Source organism: Podarcis vaucheri (genome assembly GCF_965113315.1).
Source record: "Podarcis vaucheri genome assembly, chromosome: 2".
Lineage (NCBI taxonomy): Eukaryota > Metazoa > Chordata > Lepidosauria > Squamata > Lacertidae > Podarcis > Podarcis vaucheri.
Window position 1 is genome coordinate 44,883,796 of NC_138760.1, and position 18,501 is coordinate 44,902,296.

Consider the following 18,501-nt stretch of genomic DNA (forward strand, 5'->3'; position numbering starts at 1 on the left):
CCCCATTAGCTAAAGTGGTGCTTCAGGTTAAGAACAGTTTCAGGTTAAGTACGGACCTCCAGAACAAATTAAGTACTTAACCCGAGGTACCACTGTATTTGTAAATAGAATCAAAGAAGCCATGCATGGGGGGAGGGGAGTCACAAGTGTTTATGGGGAAAGGGAAAGGTGTAACAATAGTTGATTAAATGTGGATATACAACTGTAATGTTAAAGGCGAAGAATACATGATGAGTTTTATTTATAGTATTTGAATATTCAAAGTTATGTGTCTTACCTATATCATTTGAATATGTAATGTATGTAAATAAATAAATATAAACCCAACAATTTTCACTGAAACAATTTGCACACAGTATAATCTTCAGTGTGCACACCTAAGTAGGTAGACGGGGGCCGCTAGGGGGCGCATTGGAAGATGGCCGACAATACCATCTGTCCGGCTCACATGAGGTAATTAAGAGGCTGTAATGGGAGTATGCAGCCTCCCTCGTTACCCCAAGCGGATGGGGAACGCTGCCTTGCCTGCTGTGCCCATAATACACCCCCGGATTCGAAAGGGGGTGAGGGTACTAGGCATAAAAGCCCTCATGTGGGTCGGCTCTCCTGGACGCTGTCTCTGATCTGCGCAGCTAGTTGCGGGAGCTCTATATAAACAATCAGGACAGAAGCAAACGCACATACTTCGAGCGAAGATCGGGAGTAAAGACTGCTAACTAAAGGGATCTCTGGGAGGTGGAGCGACAGGCTGGACTTAATAAATCAAGAAGAAGAATAAATCAAGAAGAAGACTTATCAAAGGATCGGTATGTCGGAGCGAGACTGAAAAGGAAGGGGGAGAAAAACTTTTCTTTTTTTGCCTTATGTGAGTATCCAATAATTCCCCCCCCCAAAAAAAGAACCGTTGCAATTACTGATTACAAGCAGGAGGAATAAGAACTGTGTGGAAATTAACTACTACGCAAGGACGTGACTTATGGGAGCATCGGGAAACGAAAGTAAGTCATTTGTGACGCAGTCATAAAAAGAGATTCATCATGGCAGGCTCGCCCGCAGGAATCCAGGGGGAGGAGGACTAGGCTGTTACTATGTTGGAGTGTGGGTTCAGCTTAGCAGGGCCCCCTGAGAAAAAATTATGAGGTTGCCGCGGACCTGGGGAGATCAAGACAGACTGCCACTGAGCCCGACAGCCACATATTCTAACTACGTCAGAAGCTTACATACTATAAGTGTCCATTCCTATACAGTGGTGCCTCGCAAGACGAAATTAATTCGTTCCGCAAGTCTCTTCGTCTTGCGGTTTTTTCGTCTTGCGATGCACGGTTTCCCATAGGAATGCATTGAAAATCAATTAATGTGTTCCTAGGGAAACCGCCTTCAGACCAGGTCCGGGGACAGACTGTCCCCGGACCTCTTCTGAAGGCTGGGGGGGGGACAAGGGCTTTTCTTCCCACCCCCAGCATTTTAAAATCGCCCCGGACAGCGGAGGACTTCTCCGCTGTCCGGGGTGATTTAAAAGCCCCTGGGAAGGCAGGCAGGGGGGACAAAGACTTTCGCCCCCCGCCCGCCTTCAGAAGGTGTTCCCGCCCCCCGCCCGGCTTCGGAACAGCTTTCCGAAGTGGGGCGGCTGGGGCAGGTGTCTCCGCCCCCCCGCCCCACTTCGGAACAGCTTTCCGAAGTGGGGCGGCTGGGGCAGGTGTCTCCGCCCCCCCGCCCCACTTCGGAACAGCTTTCCGAAGTGGGGCAGCTGGGGCAGGTGTCTCCGCCCCTCCTCCCCACTTCAGAACAGCTTTCCGAAGTGGGGCGGCTGGGGCAGGTGTCTCCGCCCCCCGCCCCACTTCGGAACAGCTTTCCGAAGTGGGGCGGCTGGGGCAGGTGTCTCCGCCCCCCCTCCCCACTTCGGAACAGCTTTCCGAAGTGGGGCAGCTGGGGCAGGTGTCTCCGCCCCTCCTCCCCACTTCAGAACAGCTTTCCGAAGTGGGGCGGCTGGGGCAGGTGTCTCCGCCCCCCGCCCCACTTCGGAACAGCTTTCCGAAGTGGGGCGGCTGGGGCAGGTGTCTCCGCCCCCCCTCCCCACTTCGGAACAGCTTTCCGAAGTGGGGCGGCTGGGGCAGGTGTCTCCGCCCCCCCTTCGGAACAGCGTTTTAAAATGCTGGGGGTCGGGAGCAAAGCACTGCCGACCCCCAGCATTTTAAAATTTTAAAACCTTCCCGGGACACGGGGAGATTTTAAAATGCTGGGGGTCGGGAGCGAACGCTTCGCTCCCGCCCGCCAGCATTTTAAGATCGCCCGGGGCAGGCGGGGGGGGGAAGGCAGGCGGGGGGGAGCAAAGACTTTTGCCCCCCGCCGGCCTTCAGAAGAGGTCCTCTTCTGAAGGCCGGCTGTGGGCGAAAGTCTTTGCTCCCGACCGCCAGCATTTCCCTATGGGCTTTCGTCTTGCGATGCAAGCCCATAGGGAAATTCGTCTTGCGAAGCGCCTCCAAAACAGAAAACCCTTTCGTCTTGCGGGTTTTCCGTCTTGCGAGGCATTCGTCTTGCGGGGTACCACTGTATTCAATTTAATAAATATCATCTCCTTGCCCTGGGATAGTGCTTTCTCAGTTTTATTTTTTAATAAGCTAGATTACCTTTTGTAGCCGCCAGTGCCTCCACCAGGCAAACAGCTTCCTCCTGCACCCTCTCAGACATTGATCTCTTCCCCATTCCAAAGTCTCTCAGTGTCATAACCGTGAATCTGCGCAGCTCTCTCCATTCCATGTCATTAGAGTTGTCTATCCCTGGAAAAAAAGAGGAAGGTCATTCCGTCAGTTCTTGACCCAACAGGAACCAGCAGGAAGTTTCTACATGAAAAGGTGGTTCTGGTGCTTTCCACCTTAAAATTATATCCCCATTTGTAGTTACAGTTCAGCAACCAGTTGTTCCCATTCTCTCAATTATCCTGATAAGGTAGGCCACAACAGCCCAGTCCCAGGTAAGATCCTCCCCCTATTGTGTGGGCAGGTGGTCCCTCTCCCTACCTAGCCTGATCACCTTGGCAATGCCTCCCCAGGTGGGATTGGGCAACTGGCTGAGTTAGGCGGAGACCTCCAGGTATCCCACCTGGGGAAGATGAAGATGAAGCCAAGCCTGTGGTAATGGTGCCACATAGGGTAGAGGGGGCTGCGCACGACCACGCAAATGGCGCCCCCCATTTAATGTGGGGAGCGGTCATTCTCTCAATTATCCTGGTAATGTAGGCCACAACAGCCACGTCCCGTGCTGTGTAAGGGATTTTTGCTCTTTGGTAGAGTAAGTACGTCCAGTTCAGCATACTAATGGATGGCAGGAGACATGACATACTGCCTTGCCTGACTCCAGGCCACAGTGTTGGCTGCTGTTGGGGTGGGAAAGTGAAATCATGTCACCCATGTTCAGATTGGCATGCTTTGGCCCAGGAGAGACGTAGCAACATATACAGTTGCTATTTTCAGTTTGCAGACTCAATAAATGGATGATGTTTTGAGTGGCAAGTTTATATTTATGAGTGTTTATGGGCGGGACAGTTTCTCTTGGGAGGCAGGAATACAGCTTCTTTGGGGGGAATTGATTTTCAAAAATGGATCTTTGGAGAAGCGGGCCACAGCAAACAATAATGCCTTGCTTGATAGTGTTTGTCTTTCTTTCTTTCCTAGACATTATGCTTATTATCATGGTTATACAAATAGCAGCTACAGAGAAGTCTGAGCAAAACTGGGACCATGGAGGTTAGACTCTCTCAATATGCCACCATGGTAACAAAAATCACCTCTCTGAGGCTTCTAATTGCCTCTTAAATGCTCTCATTGGTGCACATGGGGAGCAAATTGCCCTGAAATGCATATACAGCTTTAGAAAGACACTTTTTGATGGCAAGTAGAGAGAGTCAAGCTTCTCCTTCCCATTGTCTATGGCCCCAAGATTACTCAGACTTCTTTGTGCTGGCTATTTATGAACAAAATGTTATTGGTACTCACACAACTAGTCTGGCCCTGAATTGGGGACTGCATTACAAATCAAAGTAGAGCTGAGCTATACATAAAAAATAAGAACAAATAGCCTACCATGGCCTTTGGTCATTCGATCATTGATGGAGCTGCTAATACGCCCACCAAACTCTTCAGCATGATCCATCAGAGCATCTTTTACTGCATCAAATCCACAAAGCACGACCACAGGTTTTGGTCCCATCCAGACAGTGAACATAGGGCCATATTTCTCAACCAGCTGAAGACACAAAGACAATGTTATTTAATTAGGCAGTGAAACTTCCACTGGAGTAATTATCTTAAGGAACAGTTGCAATATCTCTTAGGGCACCTGCAGCTTGTTTTGTGCGGGGTTTTGCAGGCATATGCTGCAACATGTCATTGATGCAGTAACAGTGCATTAGTGGCAGAATTCAGCTTTATTAGTTGCTCTGCAATATATCTCAGTATTATTACATTATTGCCATCTGGAAGGATACATTTATTTATTTCATAAAATTTACATCTATGCATTGTATATACTGGAGTGCAACAAAAGACACACACACCTGAACATTTGGGCTATAACTAGCTACAGGATTTGAACAGGAAGCAATGGGATGTGCACTGACTGGAACAAAACAGTGTGTCCACCTCAGAACTTTTGCAAGTGCAAACAGTATTCGAAATGGGATTGTGTGTAACTACTCCAATGTCATCATGAGTACAAATAATCATGAATGCGCAATAAAAAGGACACCTGGATGGCTCCTGGGAGAATGGGCTGCTAGAACGCTGTTGTTCCTGAATGAGGCGAAACCACATTTAGAACTGCCTCCATAAAAGAAAGAGAATCTTGTGAAATGAATCCTATGTTCAGCCACACCAACTTCATCAGGTGTTTGATTCACTTTGCAAGACAGGTACATAAAGAAAAGAAATTTAGCTGCCCCTTTAACAGGTATGACACTGCAATAGGTATCACATCATATGATCAACCACTACTTCATATCTCTAAAGCATAACCATATACCGTATTTTTTGCACCATAACACTCACTTTTTTCCTCCTAAAAAGTAAGGGGAAATGTCTGTGCGTGTTATGGAGGGAATGCCTACGGGTGGCATGCCTACGGATTTTCCTCCTCTAAAAACTACGTGTGTGTTATGGTCTGGTGCGTGTTATAGAGCGAAAAATACGGTAATTATGTCCAGGCCAATCAATGAACACAGAGCCATGCTTCTTGACATGCTGCCTGTTTCTGCTTCAGCTTGTTATTTATCACATTTGGGGACAACTGCCCTAAGTGATCTTCTAACAATTATTTAGGTTACAGTACAATACTGTTATGGAAGTATATTGGAATTTACTCCCATGTGACCTGCCAAGCACAAACAGGGTTTTAAATTGTGTAAGAGTCTCCATGAATAGTGGAGGGTTTTTCACATGTTATAGGTATCATGCACTGGAAGGGACAGGGCTTGGCAATGTGCCTATACTACCCTTTGACTGGATGTATTTACAGATATACCCGAATACAGCTAGCTTGCAACTTAATGGTTTCAGAATTCCATCTTGGAAACTACCCTAAGATCCTCAGATGATGAGCAGTATTGAAATTTAATAAATAAAAAATTAAGTAAAAATCTAATGTATATTGCTGCTGCTGCTGTTGCTGCTGCTGTGCTTTTTCTAAATGAATATTGCTATTTATTGTGAGTCCTTCAGTTAGGATGCCTCCAAACTGTCATTATTTTGCAAGAGGGATTCAAGCACATACCATAATTTTGGGTCTGTGCAGTTAACATAATCCTAGTGCAATAAATCCACTTTAAAAAAGAGTACTTTTTGCTGTTTTGAAAGCGATGGGGAAATACATTGAAAAGCATGGGATGAATAAATGACTATAAGCAACCTGCAAGCTAACCAGGATGAATAAAGAATGAATGAATGCTCATTATCATAGAACCACCCTGCAAGCAAATCAGAACAATTGTTCAAAAAATATATAACTTCTTTTTAAGTTTTGTGCAAGCAAATCACAATGAATGATGAATGCTGAATAAACCAATGATCTGGAGGGATCTTAAGTTGATTCAGGGAAGTAAGTAATAAAAAATGCAAATAAAAATTAGGAAAGAGAAGGGAAGCAGAAATCTGTGCCTTTATTATAAGGAAGAATGGAAAAGTATATAAGCAAAAGAGGGAACAATTAACCTTCTGTCCTTCCTCTACACATTGCTTCATTCCAGACAATGGTTGTTTATGCCGTGCCACAGGGACATGGGAACAGAGGGAAACTGAAACAAGAAACGGCTTTACCTTTGAATAGTTTTTGCTCAGAGGCAGGATATCTTTCTGCAGCAGGTTCCCCAGGAAGAACCAGGGAGTGGGGCCTGGAGGTAGCTGGCTTTTCTCCTTGTACATTTTTAAGGAATAGAAAATGAAGATGAAGAGAACCCAGAGAAGGAACAGAGCTCCTGTTACAGCCACTTCCATCTTCCTTGAAGGCTCTTCTTTTGGTCAAATATATCCAGGAAACTACTTAAGAAAAACAAGGTGAAAACACAACTGCTTATTAGAGCCCCAGCCAAACCCCAACTCCAACCTTCTCCAAATAATCTTAGTTCTTTTATTTCCAGTATGTGTTCCACTAGGAAAGATGGGTTAATCATCAACATAAGCTCTAGACCTGGGCTGAAAATAGGTTAATTTCTATGTCTTCAACATCAAGGTTGGGTACAGACTTACATGTTACTGACAACAATGTACATTTTCTTTAACACAGTCATACCTTGGAAGTCAAATGGAATCCATTCCTGAAGTCCGTTCAACTTCCAAAATATTTGAAAACCAAAATGTGGCTTCTAATTGGCTGCAGGAAGCTCCTGCAGCCAATCGGAAGCTGCGGAAGCCCCGTCAGACATTCAGCTTCCTAAAATAGGTCACAAATTAGAACGCTATGTTCCAGGTTTGCGGCGTTCAGGAGCCAAAATGTTCAAGAACTAAGCTATTAAAAAACCAAGGTCCAACTGTAATATATATTTTTAAACCACAATATCCACATTCAAACACAACCACCCGCCCAGCACCGACAACCTCACCCTTTTATCCATCCATGGGCATCCTAATACCAGTAAGGATGATAGGCCAGACCCCTCTGTGAGTAGATTCCTAGTCAGATCTGAGCTGGCATCTCCCGATTTCAACCAGCATCTAGAAGGAATTGCTCTACTTCACAGCAAATAAATTCTGGAAATGCCACCAAGTTTTGACTGAAATCAAGTGAGCCACCCACCCACCCTGAAAGGAAATATATAACTCTCCACTGCCTTATCTACCTTTGTCAAATGTAGTGCAGCAAATCATACAAAGACTGAATAAATTGGGAGAGCTTTCATGGCCAATGAACAAGCCGACCTAAAAGTCACATTGAGCTTGCCAGTCTGGATGAACAGGAAGTGTGTTACAACACAGATAGTGAAGCAATCACCCTTGTGAAAAGAAGCATTAATTTAAACTGCATGGTACAAATAACCGATGTGCAGTCGATATCTGCTATTGAAAACATTGTCAATATTTGGTGTGTTCGTCCTTCATTTTCAGTCACGTTCAGTCACAAGTTTCTTACCTGATGCATCTTCCAGTTTGGACATAGGATATGGAGGAAGGAAACAGGATATTTTCGTAGTAAGTTAATATATTTGAGAAATACTTATTGTCATGCCTGCCTCTAGAACATTTTCGTATCAATTAAAAATTAGGGCTAAGCTTTCTTTGTGGAAAAACTCCTGAGTAATCTTATTGTGTGTTATGTTGCTATCTCAACAAAACATTAACTAAACTTAGCAAAACGCTATGGTCCAACACACAGCCCAAGGGTCACATGTAGCCCTCAAGGTCCTTTTTGGTGGCCTTTGGCAACATTTGATGCCCCCTCCCCCAGCGCTCAAATTCCTTCCCAAAGCTGGGCAAGCAAGGCACAGGGCTTTAGGAAGGAGGCATGAAGGCCAGCTCTGACACGGTCCCATAGTCCTCCTGTCTCCAACACAAGGACTTTTTCTGCAGGTGACCTGATGGGCCCAGGTCCGATTGGGGTTGGTGGCCTATGTGTGGGTGGGATTGGGGCGTTGGGAGAAATCTGGTGGTTCTAGGACAGGCATAGGCAAACATGGCCCTCCAGTGTTTTGAGACTACAACTCCCATCATCCCTAGTTAAGAGGACCAGTGGTGAGGGATGAAGGGAGTTGTAGTTCCAAAAAATCTGGAGGGCCCAGTTTGCCTATGCCTGTTCTAGGAGATAAATAAGTGCCATTAAACTAGCTCTTCCAGTCCCTCACACTCACACTTCAGCTCAAAATTTCTTAATTGTTACACGTGTCTCAAGAAATCCATACATGAGCTTTAAGCATTCTTGCAAGAAGGAAATCTTTTATGTGGAGCATAAAAGTGGACAAGTATCTACACTCTGAGAGGCTTCCAACACATATAAAAACATAATAAAACTATACAAGTCTGCTTTCAGGTGCCTTCTGGGACTTTGGGAGATCAAAGCCATTCGGGTGATGATAAATCTTCCCGTTTCCCTCTCTGTAGTAATCTGATCATTCCATGTGTGAAACACACCTGAGGGATAATGTAACCCTGGAATGCTGTACGGCACATTGTGTCCTGTGGTAAGCTCTCAAGGCTCTCTTCTTCCTATCGTTGAACCTCATGGACAACAGCATTGGTATAGGGCATCCTCACCCTATCTTCCATGCCAGGGACATGGTTGGCACCTCTCAACTCATCGATCTACTGTTGAACTTTTGTTGTAATAAGAAACAACATTGAGAGCTCTTTTTCCAGATTTCTGAAACCACTACACATCTGACACAGTGAAAACCTTCAACATTCTCCAACTGGAAGGAAAAGTAAAACTCACGCAAATTCTCCTACTGACAGGAGCCTATCTTTTAACACTTCGATTTTGGCTTTTTAGTTTAGGGAAATATTTAACTGGAAGGCATCCTTATGGGTGTTTTAAAAACTTTGTGTGGCATGTAGAACAGAGTGGAAACTTTATGCACTCCCCTCACACAATACATTTTTATTGATTGATTGAATTTATATTCCCACTCTTCTTTGCCATCTGTATGGTAGGATGCTCATATCTCTGTTATTTCCAAACCTGGTAAAGACCAAGCCAGCTGGGCAAATTATAAGCTAATTCTGTAATTAATGTAGATGCCAGGACACTAACAATAATTCTTGCCTGTAATAGTAATTCAGCCTGCAATATTGACATTAGAACACAAAAATCAGTTGGACCTTTTCCCCCAAGGCTGCTTTAAGCAATAAAAGAATCAACACAGCTGCATTTTCTTTTCTCTTGATGCTAAAAAAAGTATCTGAAATATATATATATTTCTGAAGGCAATTTATTTTTGGTACACTGAAAAATGGATTTCTTCACGAATTTACGGATTGGATTAGAATTTAATTTCAATCTTTAAAATTTCTTAATCCCCCCAAAGAAACGGATATTATTGCATGTTTTTGCTGCATGTAGAAATGTAATAATAATAATAATAATAATAATAATAATAATAATAATAATAATAATAACAACTGCTTTATTTTTTAGTTTTTCAGGCAAAACTAGATTTATTATTTTCCTAAACATATCTTTTGTAAAACAAAAACAAAATATATTGACATAGTTAGGATTTAGTTAGGATCCTTATTATAGTTAGGATCCTTATTATATTTAGTTAGGATCCTACTATTTAGTTAGGATCCTCATTTAGTTAGGATCCTTATTATATTTCAAAATTACTGTCATAGCCTTAATTCATAATTCAGGTAATTTACTGTTTTGAGAGTCCCGTGGACTGCAAGAAGATCAAACCTATCCATTCTGAAGGAAATCAGCCCTGAGTGCTCACTGGAAGGACAGATCGTGAAGCTGAGGCTCCAATACTTTGGCCACCTCATGAGAAAGAAGACTCCCTGGAAAAGACCCTGATGTTGGGAAAGATGGAGGGCACAAGGAGAAGGGGACGACAGAGGATGAGATGGTTGGACAGTGTTCTCGAAGCTACCAGCATGAGTTTGACCAAACTGCGGGAGGCAGTGGAAATCAGTAGTGCCTGGCGTGCTCTGGTCCGTGGGAGTCGGACACGACTAAACGACTAAACAACAAACTGTTTTGCAGTATCTGCTTCACACACACTTGTAAAGGTATTATCACTTGACATTCCATTCATTTTTGGAGCCTTGTTTTACTTCTGTTCTGTTTACTGTGAATAATTGGCATTGAATAATGGGCAATGTGTGGCATTGAAAAGTGAGGATAGCAACACATTATCACCCATGCAACCTGCTAGCAACTACTAGCTGGGATGATGGCAGCTGATGTCCGAGAATATTGGGATTAGCCTGTTCAATTTCTGCCTTGTCCAGGGGTGGTAACCTTAATAAAATATTGGGGGGGGGGGTTAAGCCCTGCCCTGCATAACTGATCACAAGATATGGCATATGAACCCCATTTGAATGGTAATATCTATCAACTTGGGGAGCAGCCTCCTCAAATATTTTACTTGGGGGGGGGCGGCTCCTATGGCGTGTTCCACCTAAGCTTGGAATATTTGGTTTTCCTCAGTACTGTTGGATTCAAATCTCTCAGTGCTTCCATTCTACTTACTACAAATAGTTTTGGAGGCACTGCCTTGATCCCTTCTGCTTAGTTTACCTCACTGGATCACTTAGAACGTCTAATGGCTTGCATTTGTAAGCATGCGCTCTTCATTTTGTACTGCATATGAAAAGATGTTACGTCCATTTCTTTGAAATCTCCCACCAGCTGGAAGGTGAAGTTCTGGAGCAGAACAGCGAAGAACAGGAACAGTTCCATCCGAGCCAGGGCTTCCCCTGGGCATGCCCGTTTTCCTGGCAGAGAGAAAGAAGGCAGAGCCAATCAATAACCAAAGATAGTGCACAGCAAACACAGCAAATGCTGGCATTTAAGAGTTTAAAAAAACAAAAACAAAGCAAGCATAACAAGGGCAGCAATAGGGCCAATTCTCAGTTGGTGTTTACAGCTCTCTGTTTGCAAACTGTTATGTACATGAAAGGTCAAGGTGGTTCAGCAAGTGGGTTTTTGAACTGTTGATCTCCAGTTTGTCTTGCTTCTCTGACTCGTGGGTGGCATTTCATTGTAGACATGTTATGTAGCATCAAAGTACAGCAGGATTTGGAAGACCTGCTTGGTGCTAATCTGGAATAGGCATGTTTTAAAAGCTAATTAAGCCAGACCAACATTCTTTTTCAGGTAATAGCCTGGAGGTAATGAGCCATTGGGATGCGGGTGGCGCTGTGGGTTAAACCACAGAGCCTAGGACTTGCCGATCAGAAGGTCGGCATTTCAAATCCCCGAAATGGGGTGAGCTCCCATTTCTTGGTACCTGCTCCTGCCAACCTAGCAGTTCGAAAGCACATCAAAGTGCAAGTAGATAAATAGGTACCACTCTGGCGGGAAGGTAAACAACATTTCTATGTGCTGCTCTGGTTCGCGAGAAGCGGCTTAGTCATGCTGGCCACATGACCCAGAAGCTGTACGCTGGCTCCCTTGGCCAATAAAGCGAGATGAGAACCACAACCCCAGAGTTGGCCACGACTGGACCTAATGGTCAGGGGTCCCTTTACCTTTTAATGAGTCATTAGGGCAACAGAAGATCCAAGGAACTCAGTGTAAGACAGCAAATGTGTGGGACCTCTTCATACAGATAAAGCCAAGAACGTAGACAACATGTGACCTATTTCTGGGGTCTCTGTGTGTGAAATTGCTCTCATTTGAAAAGCAGAACCAAATCAGTTTTATGCAAATCTGTGTGAGTTTGTGTGTAGAAACCCTTGCTCAATGGCTTCACATATGCATATTAGCTCCAAAGCAAATATTAGGTGAACAGAAGAAATATCCTTGCCCCTCATTCCATCACTCCAATTCCAGCATTGATTTCTCTCCTAGAATGACCAGATTTCTCCCAGCATCCCACTCCTACCCACACACCGGCCACCAGCCCCAACCCCACAACACGAGAATCAAGTCACCTGCAGAAAAAGGCATGAAGGCATTTCTTTTCCGGAACTGACCCTTCTCATCCAAGAAATGTCCAGGGTTAAACTTTTCTGGAGTCTCCCACTGGAGTGGGTCATAGTGCACAGTTGTGAGCATTGGAACCACAGTGGTGGACTTCAGGGAGAAGATAGACATTGCATTATTTGTTTTGGTTTCACAGTCATATAAGAAAGGACATTCTTTTCAGAAAGACAGTGATTGCTGAAGCAGTCTGACTCACATAATTGCACAGCATTCTGAAAAATCACCAGAAATGGAGTAGGTGGGTGGAACTTACTACGACTTGTCTCCACACTGCCTGGAACTATGGCAGATCAAGGCCCTTCATGTGATGCTAAATCCCTCCCTTTTCCTCCCCATAGTAAACTGATCATTTCATGCGTGAATCACACCTGTGGGATGATGTAGCCCCGGAACTCTGTACGACACGTCGTTGCACGTGGGAAACCCTCAAGGCTCCCTTTTTCAAATCGTTGAGTCTCATGGATAACGGCATTTGTGAAGGGCATCCTCACCCAATCGTCCATGCCAGGGATGCGGTTGGCACCTACCACCTCATCAATCTCCTTTTGGACTTTTGCTACAATGGAAAGCATTCAGAAAATGTACTTCCGGAACTCTGGAGCTGCTTTTCATCTGACACAGTGATATTTTCTCAAGCAATTTCTCTTCCAAAATGCAGAGAGCATCATCTGAATATTTGTGAATTATTCATATGATTTATGCTGTACTGTATTTGTGATTTTCTACTATGTTCTATCATGCCATTATTATTAATTGTTTGTAAGTCACTTTGGGATTCATCTGAGTGGAAAGCTGCATGAAAATATAAAAAATTGTATGTCAAATCATCTTTCTCTTCTTAGAAACTAAGGCTAAAGTTAACCCCCATTCAAACCTCCTTGTCTGACATCTTTAGAGGTGTAGAAATACTTTTTTGTTCTGCAATGATCTTTATGAGTAAGTCTTACTGCCTCTGAACAGCTTTGCTGTTTTTTATGATGCAACTTCCAATTTTTCATTGATATTTTCTTTACTTTTTTTTTACCATATCACTATTACTATATTAGTGAAATAGTGCATATTTTGCTGTTTCGTTGAATTTACTGCAAGTGACCTTTCAAAGATTTTGTGTTGGATAGCAGAGCAAATCTGATCTTTTGGCCATTTAAGTACCTTGAATGTGTGGAAATTTAGCCATCACCAGGAGGCTGAAGACTAAGGCAGTGCTTGAGTTTGTTGACCCAGCAATAAAGAGTCCAAACACGCACTGGACAAGCTCTTCGGTGCTGTAGATATTCTCAGGATTGGTTTGTTTCTATAAACAAGGCAGAAGGGAAAGGAGGGTGGAGAAATTGAAACATCTCATCCTATTCCACACAATAACCTTGGTGGTCTGGTCTGCCATGGCCTTGTCTTCTGAAGGCTATAAATGGAATGAACTGTGTTAACTTCAAACACAAGATGTACATTGCTTATTGCAATATAAAGATATTGTTGAATATAAAGACATCATTGAGAACCAGTGGGGGGGGGAGAATTTCAGGCCACAATCACATGTATGATTTCATTTTGGTCAACTGTGTTTCTCCTGCCTGGGTTGATGTCTAAATAAACTGGAGGAAAGATGTTTCCATCTGAGATTAGTTTGAAGATGGACTTTAGCAGCCACCAAAGCCAAGAGAGGGACAATGGTTCAGAATGAGGGAGTGCAACAACAATGAGGGACAGTTTCAAATTAACTACAAATGAGGGGCATCTCAGAAATGTAGGGAAAGAAAGTTGTGGATCTCCCTACCTTCTCTGACCTGATAAGGAAGCAATCAATATAGTCACGGAGATTCTGAGGATCCAGTGTCCTCCTGTGGGACTCCACCCTCTCACGAATGAAGGCCTTCATTTTTTCACAGTCTGCTAATATCTTCCTGTGCTGTCCAGGTAGGTAAGCCATGATTCCTGGGACTAAATTATAAATCTGTAACAGAAGCAATGGGGAAATGAGGAGATGAGATAAACTGCAATCATAAATGAGATAAATGAGAAATGAGATAAACTGTATTTGCCTCTCTCTCATTCAGAGGTTATTAAATTAATGTGGCTTTTGGACTTCTCTGCTACTGCTGCTGTTGCTGCTTCTACTGATACTACTACTAGTAGTAGTCATGTCCAACAAGCACATACAGAGACTTTTCAAGTTTCAGCTTCCTGCTGTGAGAGCTCTGCCACTCTTGTATCCAGAAATGAGTCATCAGGCCACTTATCTCACTCCAATGGAAAAATAGGAGCCTTCTCTGATGCTTTTGTCAGAGTGCAACGTTTTTGCTTAAGGTTACAGCATTCAAACACGGCATTTTGTGTAAACTTACAACTTTAACAAAAATGTGATGATATTTTTGGCATTATTTGCATAAAGACAGGCCACTGGGGTGAAGAACTGATTTGGGTTGCAGTTTGTTATGTGGGAGAAAGACCTGTAACAGGTCACACTGAGATGAATTGAACCACATTTTACATCCCTACTGGTGACATAAGTAAATTTGAGGAAGCATGCCTGTTTGAGTACAGAAATAGTTATCAGTAGAAACACAGAGGTGGAAGAAAGACCCCAAGGACATGCCTGCATTGATAAAGTACGGATGTAGCCCATGAAGTCCTGCACAATACGCAGGTTCTCCAGCAGCACCGGATCTTTGTAGTCAAACCGATTCCCAAAGACAACTGAAGAGAGGACATTTGAAACAGCACATGCGAAGCTTCTTCTTGGGTCAAAGGCCTGCCCTGCAAGAAAAACAAGACATGGTGAGTGGGGCCTGGCAAGTTGGTAGTAGTAATAATAATAATAATAATAATAATAATAAAAATAAATACCCCTTCCATCTGACTGGGTTGTTCCAGCCACTCTGGGGGGCTGCTTTTGCCTTTATGGCAAAACTGATATATTTTCCTTTTGATATCTCCCAGTAATTTAAGGTACACGGGTGGCGCTGTGGTCTAAACCACAGAGCCTAGGGCTTCCTGATCAGAAGGTTGGTGGTTCGAATCCCAGCAATGGGGTGAGCTCCTGTTGCTCGGTGTGACGTTAACATATGAGAGTGCTGGAGGTGAAATAGTTAAACAGGTTACCTAATCAGAACCCAGGGGGGTAGAGTCAGAGGAACTATAAAATCAGCTCTGGGAGGGGCGAAAGGGGAGTTTGATGGGAGTTAGGTGGTTGGTTGGAGTGGGAGTGAATTGGGATAGAGTCTGTGGGTAGGTTGAGTTAGTGTAGCGAAAAAAGCTGAGTCAGGAACAGTTAAGAGCTAGGAAGACAGGTAAAAATCTGAGAAGTGGTTTAGTGAGTGAGAGCAGGTAGCGGAAGTTATAGGTCTGGATAGGCACCCCATGATTGTAATTGACTGAGACCATTTATGAAACCGCACACTTGTTAAACTGCAATAAATAAACAGAAGTTTATGTTCCAGTTTAACCCTGACTGGACTGAGTATTTTACCAGGTAGTGCCTGGGTGGTGGCAGCGAGAAATAAAGTGGTGGCACAGGGATCAATAGATGGTGAAACATCTGGGGACCCTGTGTGATCTCCACACTTGGTCCCTGTTCCTGCCAACCTAGCAGTTCGAAAGCATGTCAAAGTGCAAGTAGATAAATAGGTACCACTCCAGCGGGAAAGTAAACGGCGTTTCCGTGCGCTTCTCTGGTTCGCCAGAAGTGGCTTAGTCATGCTGGCCACATGACCCGGAAGCTGTATGCCGGCTCCCTTGGCCAATAAAGCAAGATGAGCGCCACAACCCCAGAGTCATCCACGACTGGACCTAACGGTCAGGGGTCTCTTTACCTTTACCTAAATTCCTTGTACATGACACCTTCTGATATTTATTATATTTAGTAATACAGAAGTACAATTTAAGTGTGAGGATCATAGAATCATAGAAATGGGAAGCTGAGGGTCATGTAGTCCAACCCCCTGCAATGCAGGAATCCCACTCACAGCTGTCCCTGCTTGGGCTCGAACCACCAACCTATGTGCATATATGTGAAATCTAATGTTTAAGTATTAAATGTTTTGTTATTTATTCTAATATGGTAATGGAATAAAGTTTATTTTTTAAAAGAGATAGATAGGTAAATAGATAAATATTTGATAGGCATTGTGGAAATGGCAGTCTTCTGGCCTGGTAATAAATTGGGTTTCCCCATCTCACTTCTGATTTCCTCCCTTTGCAATAGCAAGATTTTTTGTTTTTTTATTATAAAGGGAGAAAACAGCAGGGTGAGAAAGACTGGTTGCAAACCATTTTGAGTACTGGTCTAGTTAGAAATCTGGTTCAACACACAATGGTTGCATTTTGCGAGTAAGTGGTTTGCATTTTGTATACGTAGCTCCCAATTCAAGTACTTACGCCCTGCATCAGCATGACAGATGCCACAAGGGCAGGGGGACAATGGAGGAGAGAGAAAGAACTACCTTCTTATCTGTCTCAACAACCAAGTAAGCAGGTGACAAAAATTCCCTAGCTTAGTGTGAGGAGTATGTGTGGTTGCCCACAAAGATAACAGCCAGGACTCCCATCTGTCTTTTAGAGGTTTTATTATTTTATTATTATTTTTTATTAAAGATTTTGTTGATTTACAAAAGTGAGCAATGTCTCTCTCTCGTGTTTTTCCCCCATGTAACATTTTTCCAAATCATTTTCATTTGTTGTGACATTAGGAAGAAAAGGGGTAAAGAGGTGAAGGGGGGGAAGATGGGTGAGAATGGGGTCGGGTGGCAATGTTTCTATTTCACTTACTATATGTAGGGTTTGGTGTCAGCGTTGCTTGTGCAGGTTCTTTGCTGTTCACTTGTATTCCTTGTTGCGATGTTTATCTTGCGTGACCTGCTAATTGGTTTACGACCCAACTTAGCTCTTTATAGCGGTCCGGCGCGCTTCCCATCAGCTGCGCATTCTGCTCTCCTCCGGTCACGCACAGCAGAGTAAACACAGCGTCAAAGCTGTCACGTTGCTTCCGACAGACACACAGAGCACTAGATTGTCTATTTACAGCTCTTTATTGCAACATTTCTCAGAAAACTCCAGGACTCCTTGCAGCCATCACAAACTGCGTCCTTCTCCCTCAACAACCGAGAGGAACAGAACAGAAAACTCCTCCCAGCTTCGAAAGCTGACGTTAGAATGTTGAGGCATCATGGGAACAACTTAACCTCTTAAGTTCCGACTCCAACACCCCCTCTTGCGTCACATTCTGACAGGACCTGTGGACTTACCACATAACTCTCAGGTTCACACTGTGCGAAACTTACCCATGCACCTGTGGCCTGATACCTTTCAGGTGGAATATCCTTCATTGTGCGACTTGACTGTCTGGGCACAAACTCAGATGTCTCCCTTGACACACCATCACCAGCAGGTGTGTCCTCTGCATCCCGGGATTCCCCCTCTGACTTATAGCGACTTCGAATCCTCTCCCTCACACTCACCGGAGAACTAGGCTCACTCTTGGCCTCCCTTTTAACAACTTGTGGAGATGCCCCACCCTGCTCCAGACCTTGGTCTGTGACCTGGTCATCATCAGCAGACTCAGCCTCTTCTTCCTCCTCAGAATCTTCCTGCTCTGAATCAGAAAGACATTCTGAGAGAACATCACGCCTGACAGGAGTCTTTGACCTTACATCCTGTTCGTAGAACTCAGCGTGTTTGCTGATCAGCATCTTTCTCTGATCACCTGATGGGAACGCAAACCTCCATGCACGCGCTGCTGGCTCATACCCACAGAAGATCATTTTCCGGAACTTGGCTCCATCTGGCCCTTGCAAAGCTTTAGGCACTGGCACAGATGCGTACGACCCAAACGTGCGCAAAAAATGAATCTGGGGTTTCCTGCCATGCAACAAACCAAATGGTGTGTCACCTACCATTGAATTGTAGGTACGATTCCAGGTGAAGCTCACATACCTGATTGCCTCCAGCCAAAACCTTGGTGGCAACCCAGAATCTTTCAGCAACACCTTTGCAACCCTGACCAGAGCTTCGCATCTCAGCTCTGCCTCCCCCCTCTGATTGGGTGAGGTCACTGTGTGACGTATCCCTTTCTTGTGAAAGAACCTCTGCAAAGCAGATCCTGTAAACTGAGCACCTCTGTCACTTGTGACTGCTCGCACTTTGGTGGAGAACCTTAGTTCCACCCCCTCAATCCAACTTTTAATCAGTTGTGCTGCATCTTCCTTGGATTTGAGACCATGAGTCCAGGTATTCTGCGTAAAGCTATCCTGCATCGTCAGCAGAAACCTGGCCCCTCCCAGACTTGGTTCCTTTACGGGACCCAACAGATCTATGTGAACCATTTCAAAGGGTTTGGTGTGTACCCTCTCCACCTTTGGGTAACTGCACCCTTTCACC

General features: G+C 44.1%; 1 protein-coding gene across 1 annotated transcript in view; it reads right to left on the reverse strand.

Moving 5' to 3' along the window:
- Window positions 1-18,501, reverse strand: part of LOC309527612 (uncharacterized protein) — a 37,957-nt gene that overhangs the window by 9,135 nt on the left and 10,321 nt on the right. The window contains exons 4-12 of the mRNA XM_082214432.1: window positions 14,723-14,883; window positions 13,904-14,080; window positions 13,282-13,423; window positions 12,498-12,685; window positions 12,078-12,219; window positions 10,733-10,916; window positions 6,306-6,507; window positions 4,080-4,242; window positions 2,628-2,777 (exon numbers count right to left, since the gene is read on the reverse strand). Coding sequence (XP_082070558.1) covers window positions 2,628-2,777; window positions 4,080-4,242; window positions 6,306-6,507; window positions 10,733-10,916; window positions 12,078-12,219; window positions 12,498-12,685; window positions 13,282-13,423; window positions 13,904-14,080; window positions 14,723-14,883 — 1,509 coding nt within the window. The remainder of the gene's footprint in view (window positions 1-2,627; window positions 2,778-4,079; window positions 4,243-6,305; window positions 6,508-10,732; window positions 10,917-12,077; window positions 12,220-12,497; window positions 12,686-13,281; window positions 13,424-13,903; window positions 14,081-14,722; window positions 14,884-18,501) is intronic.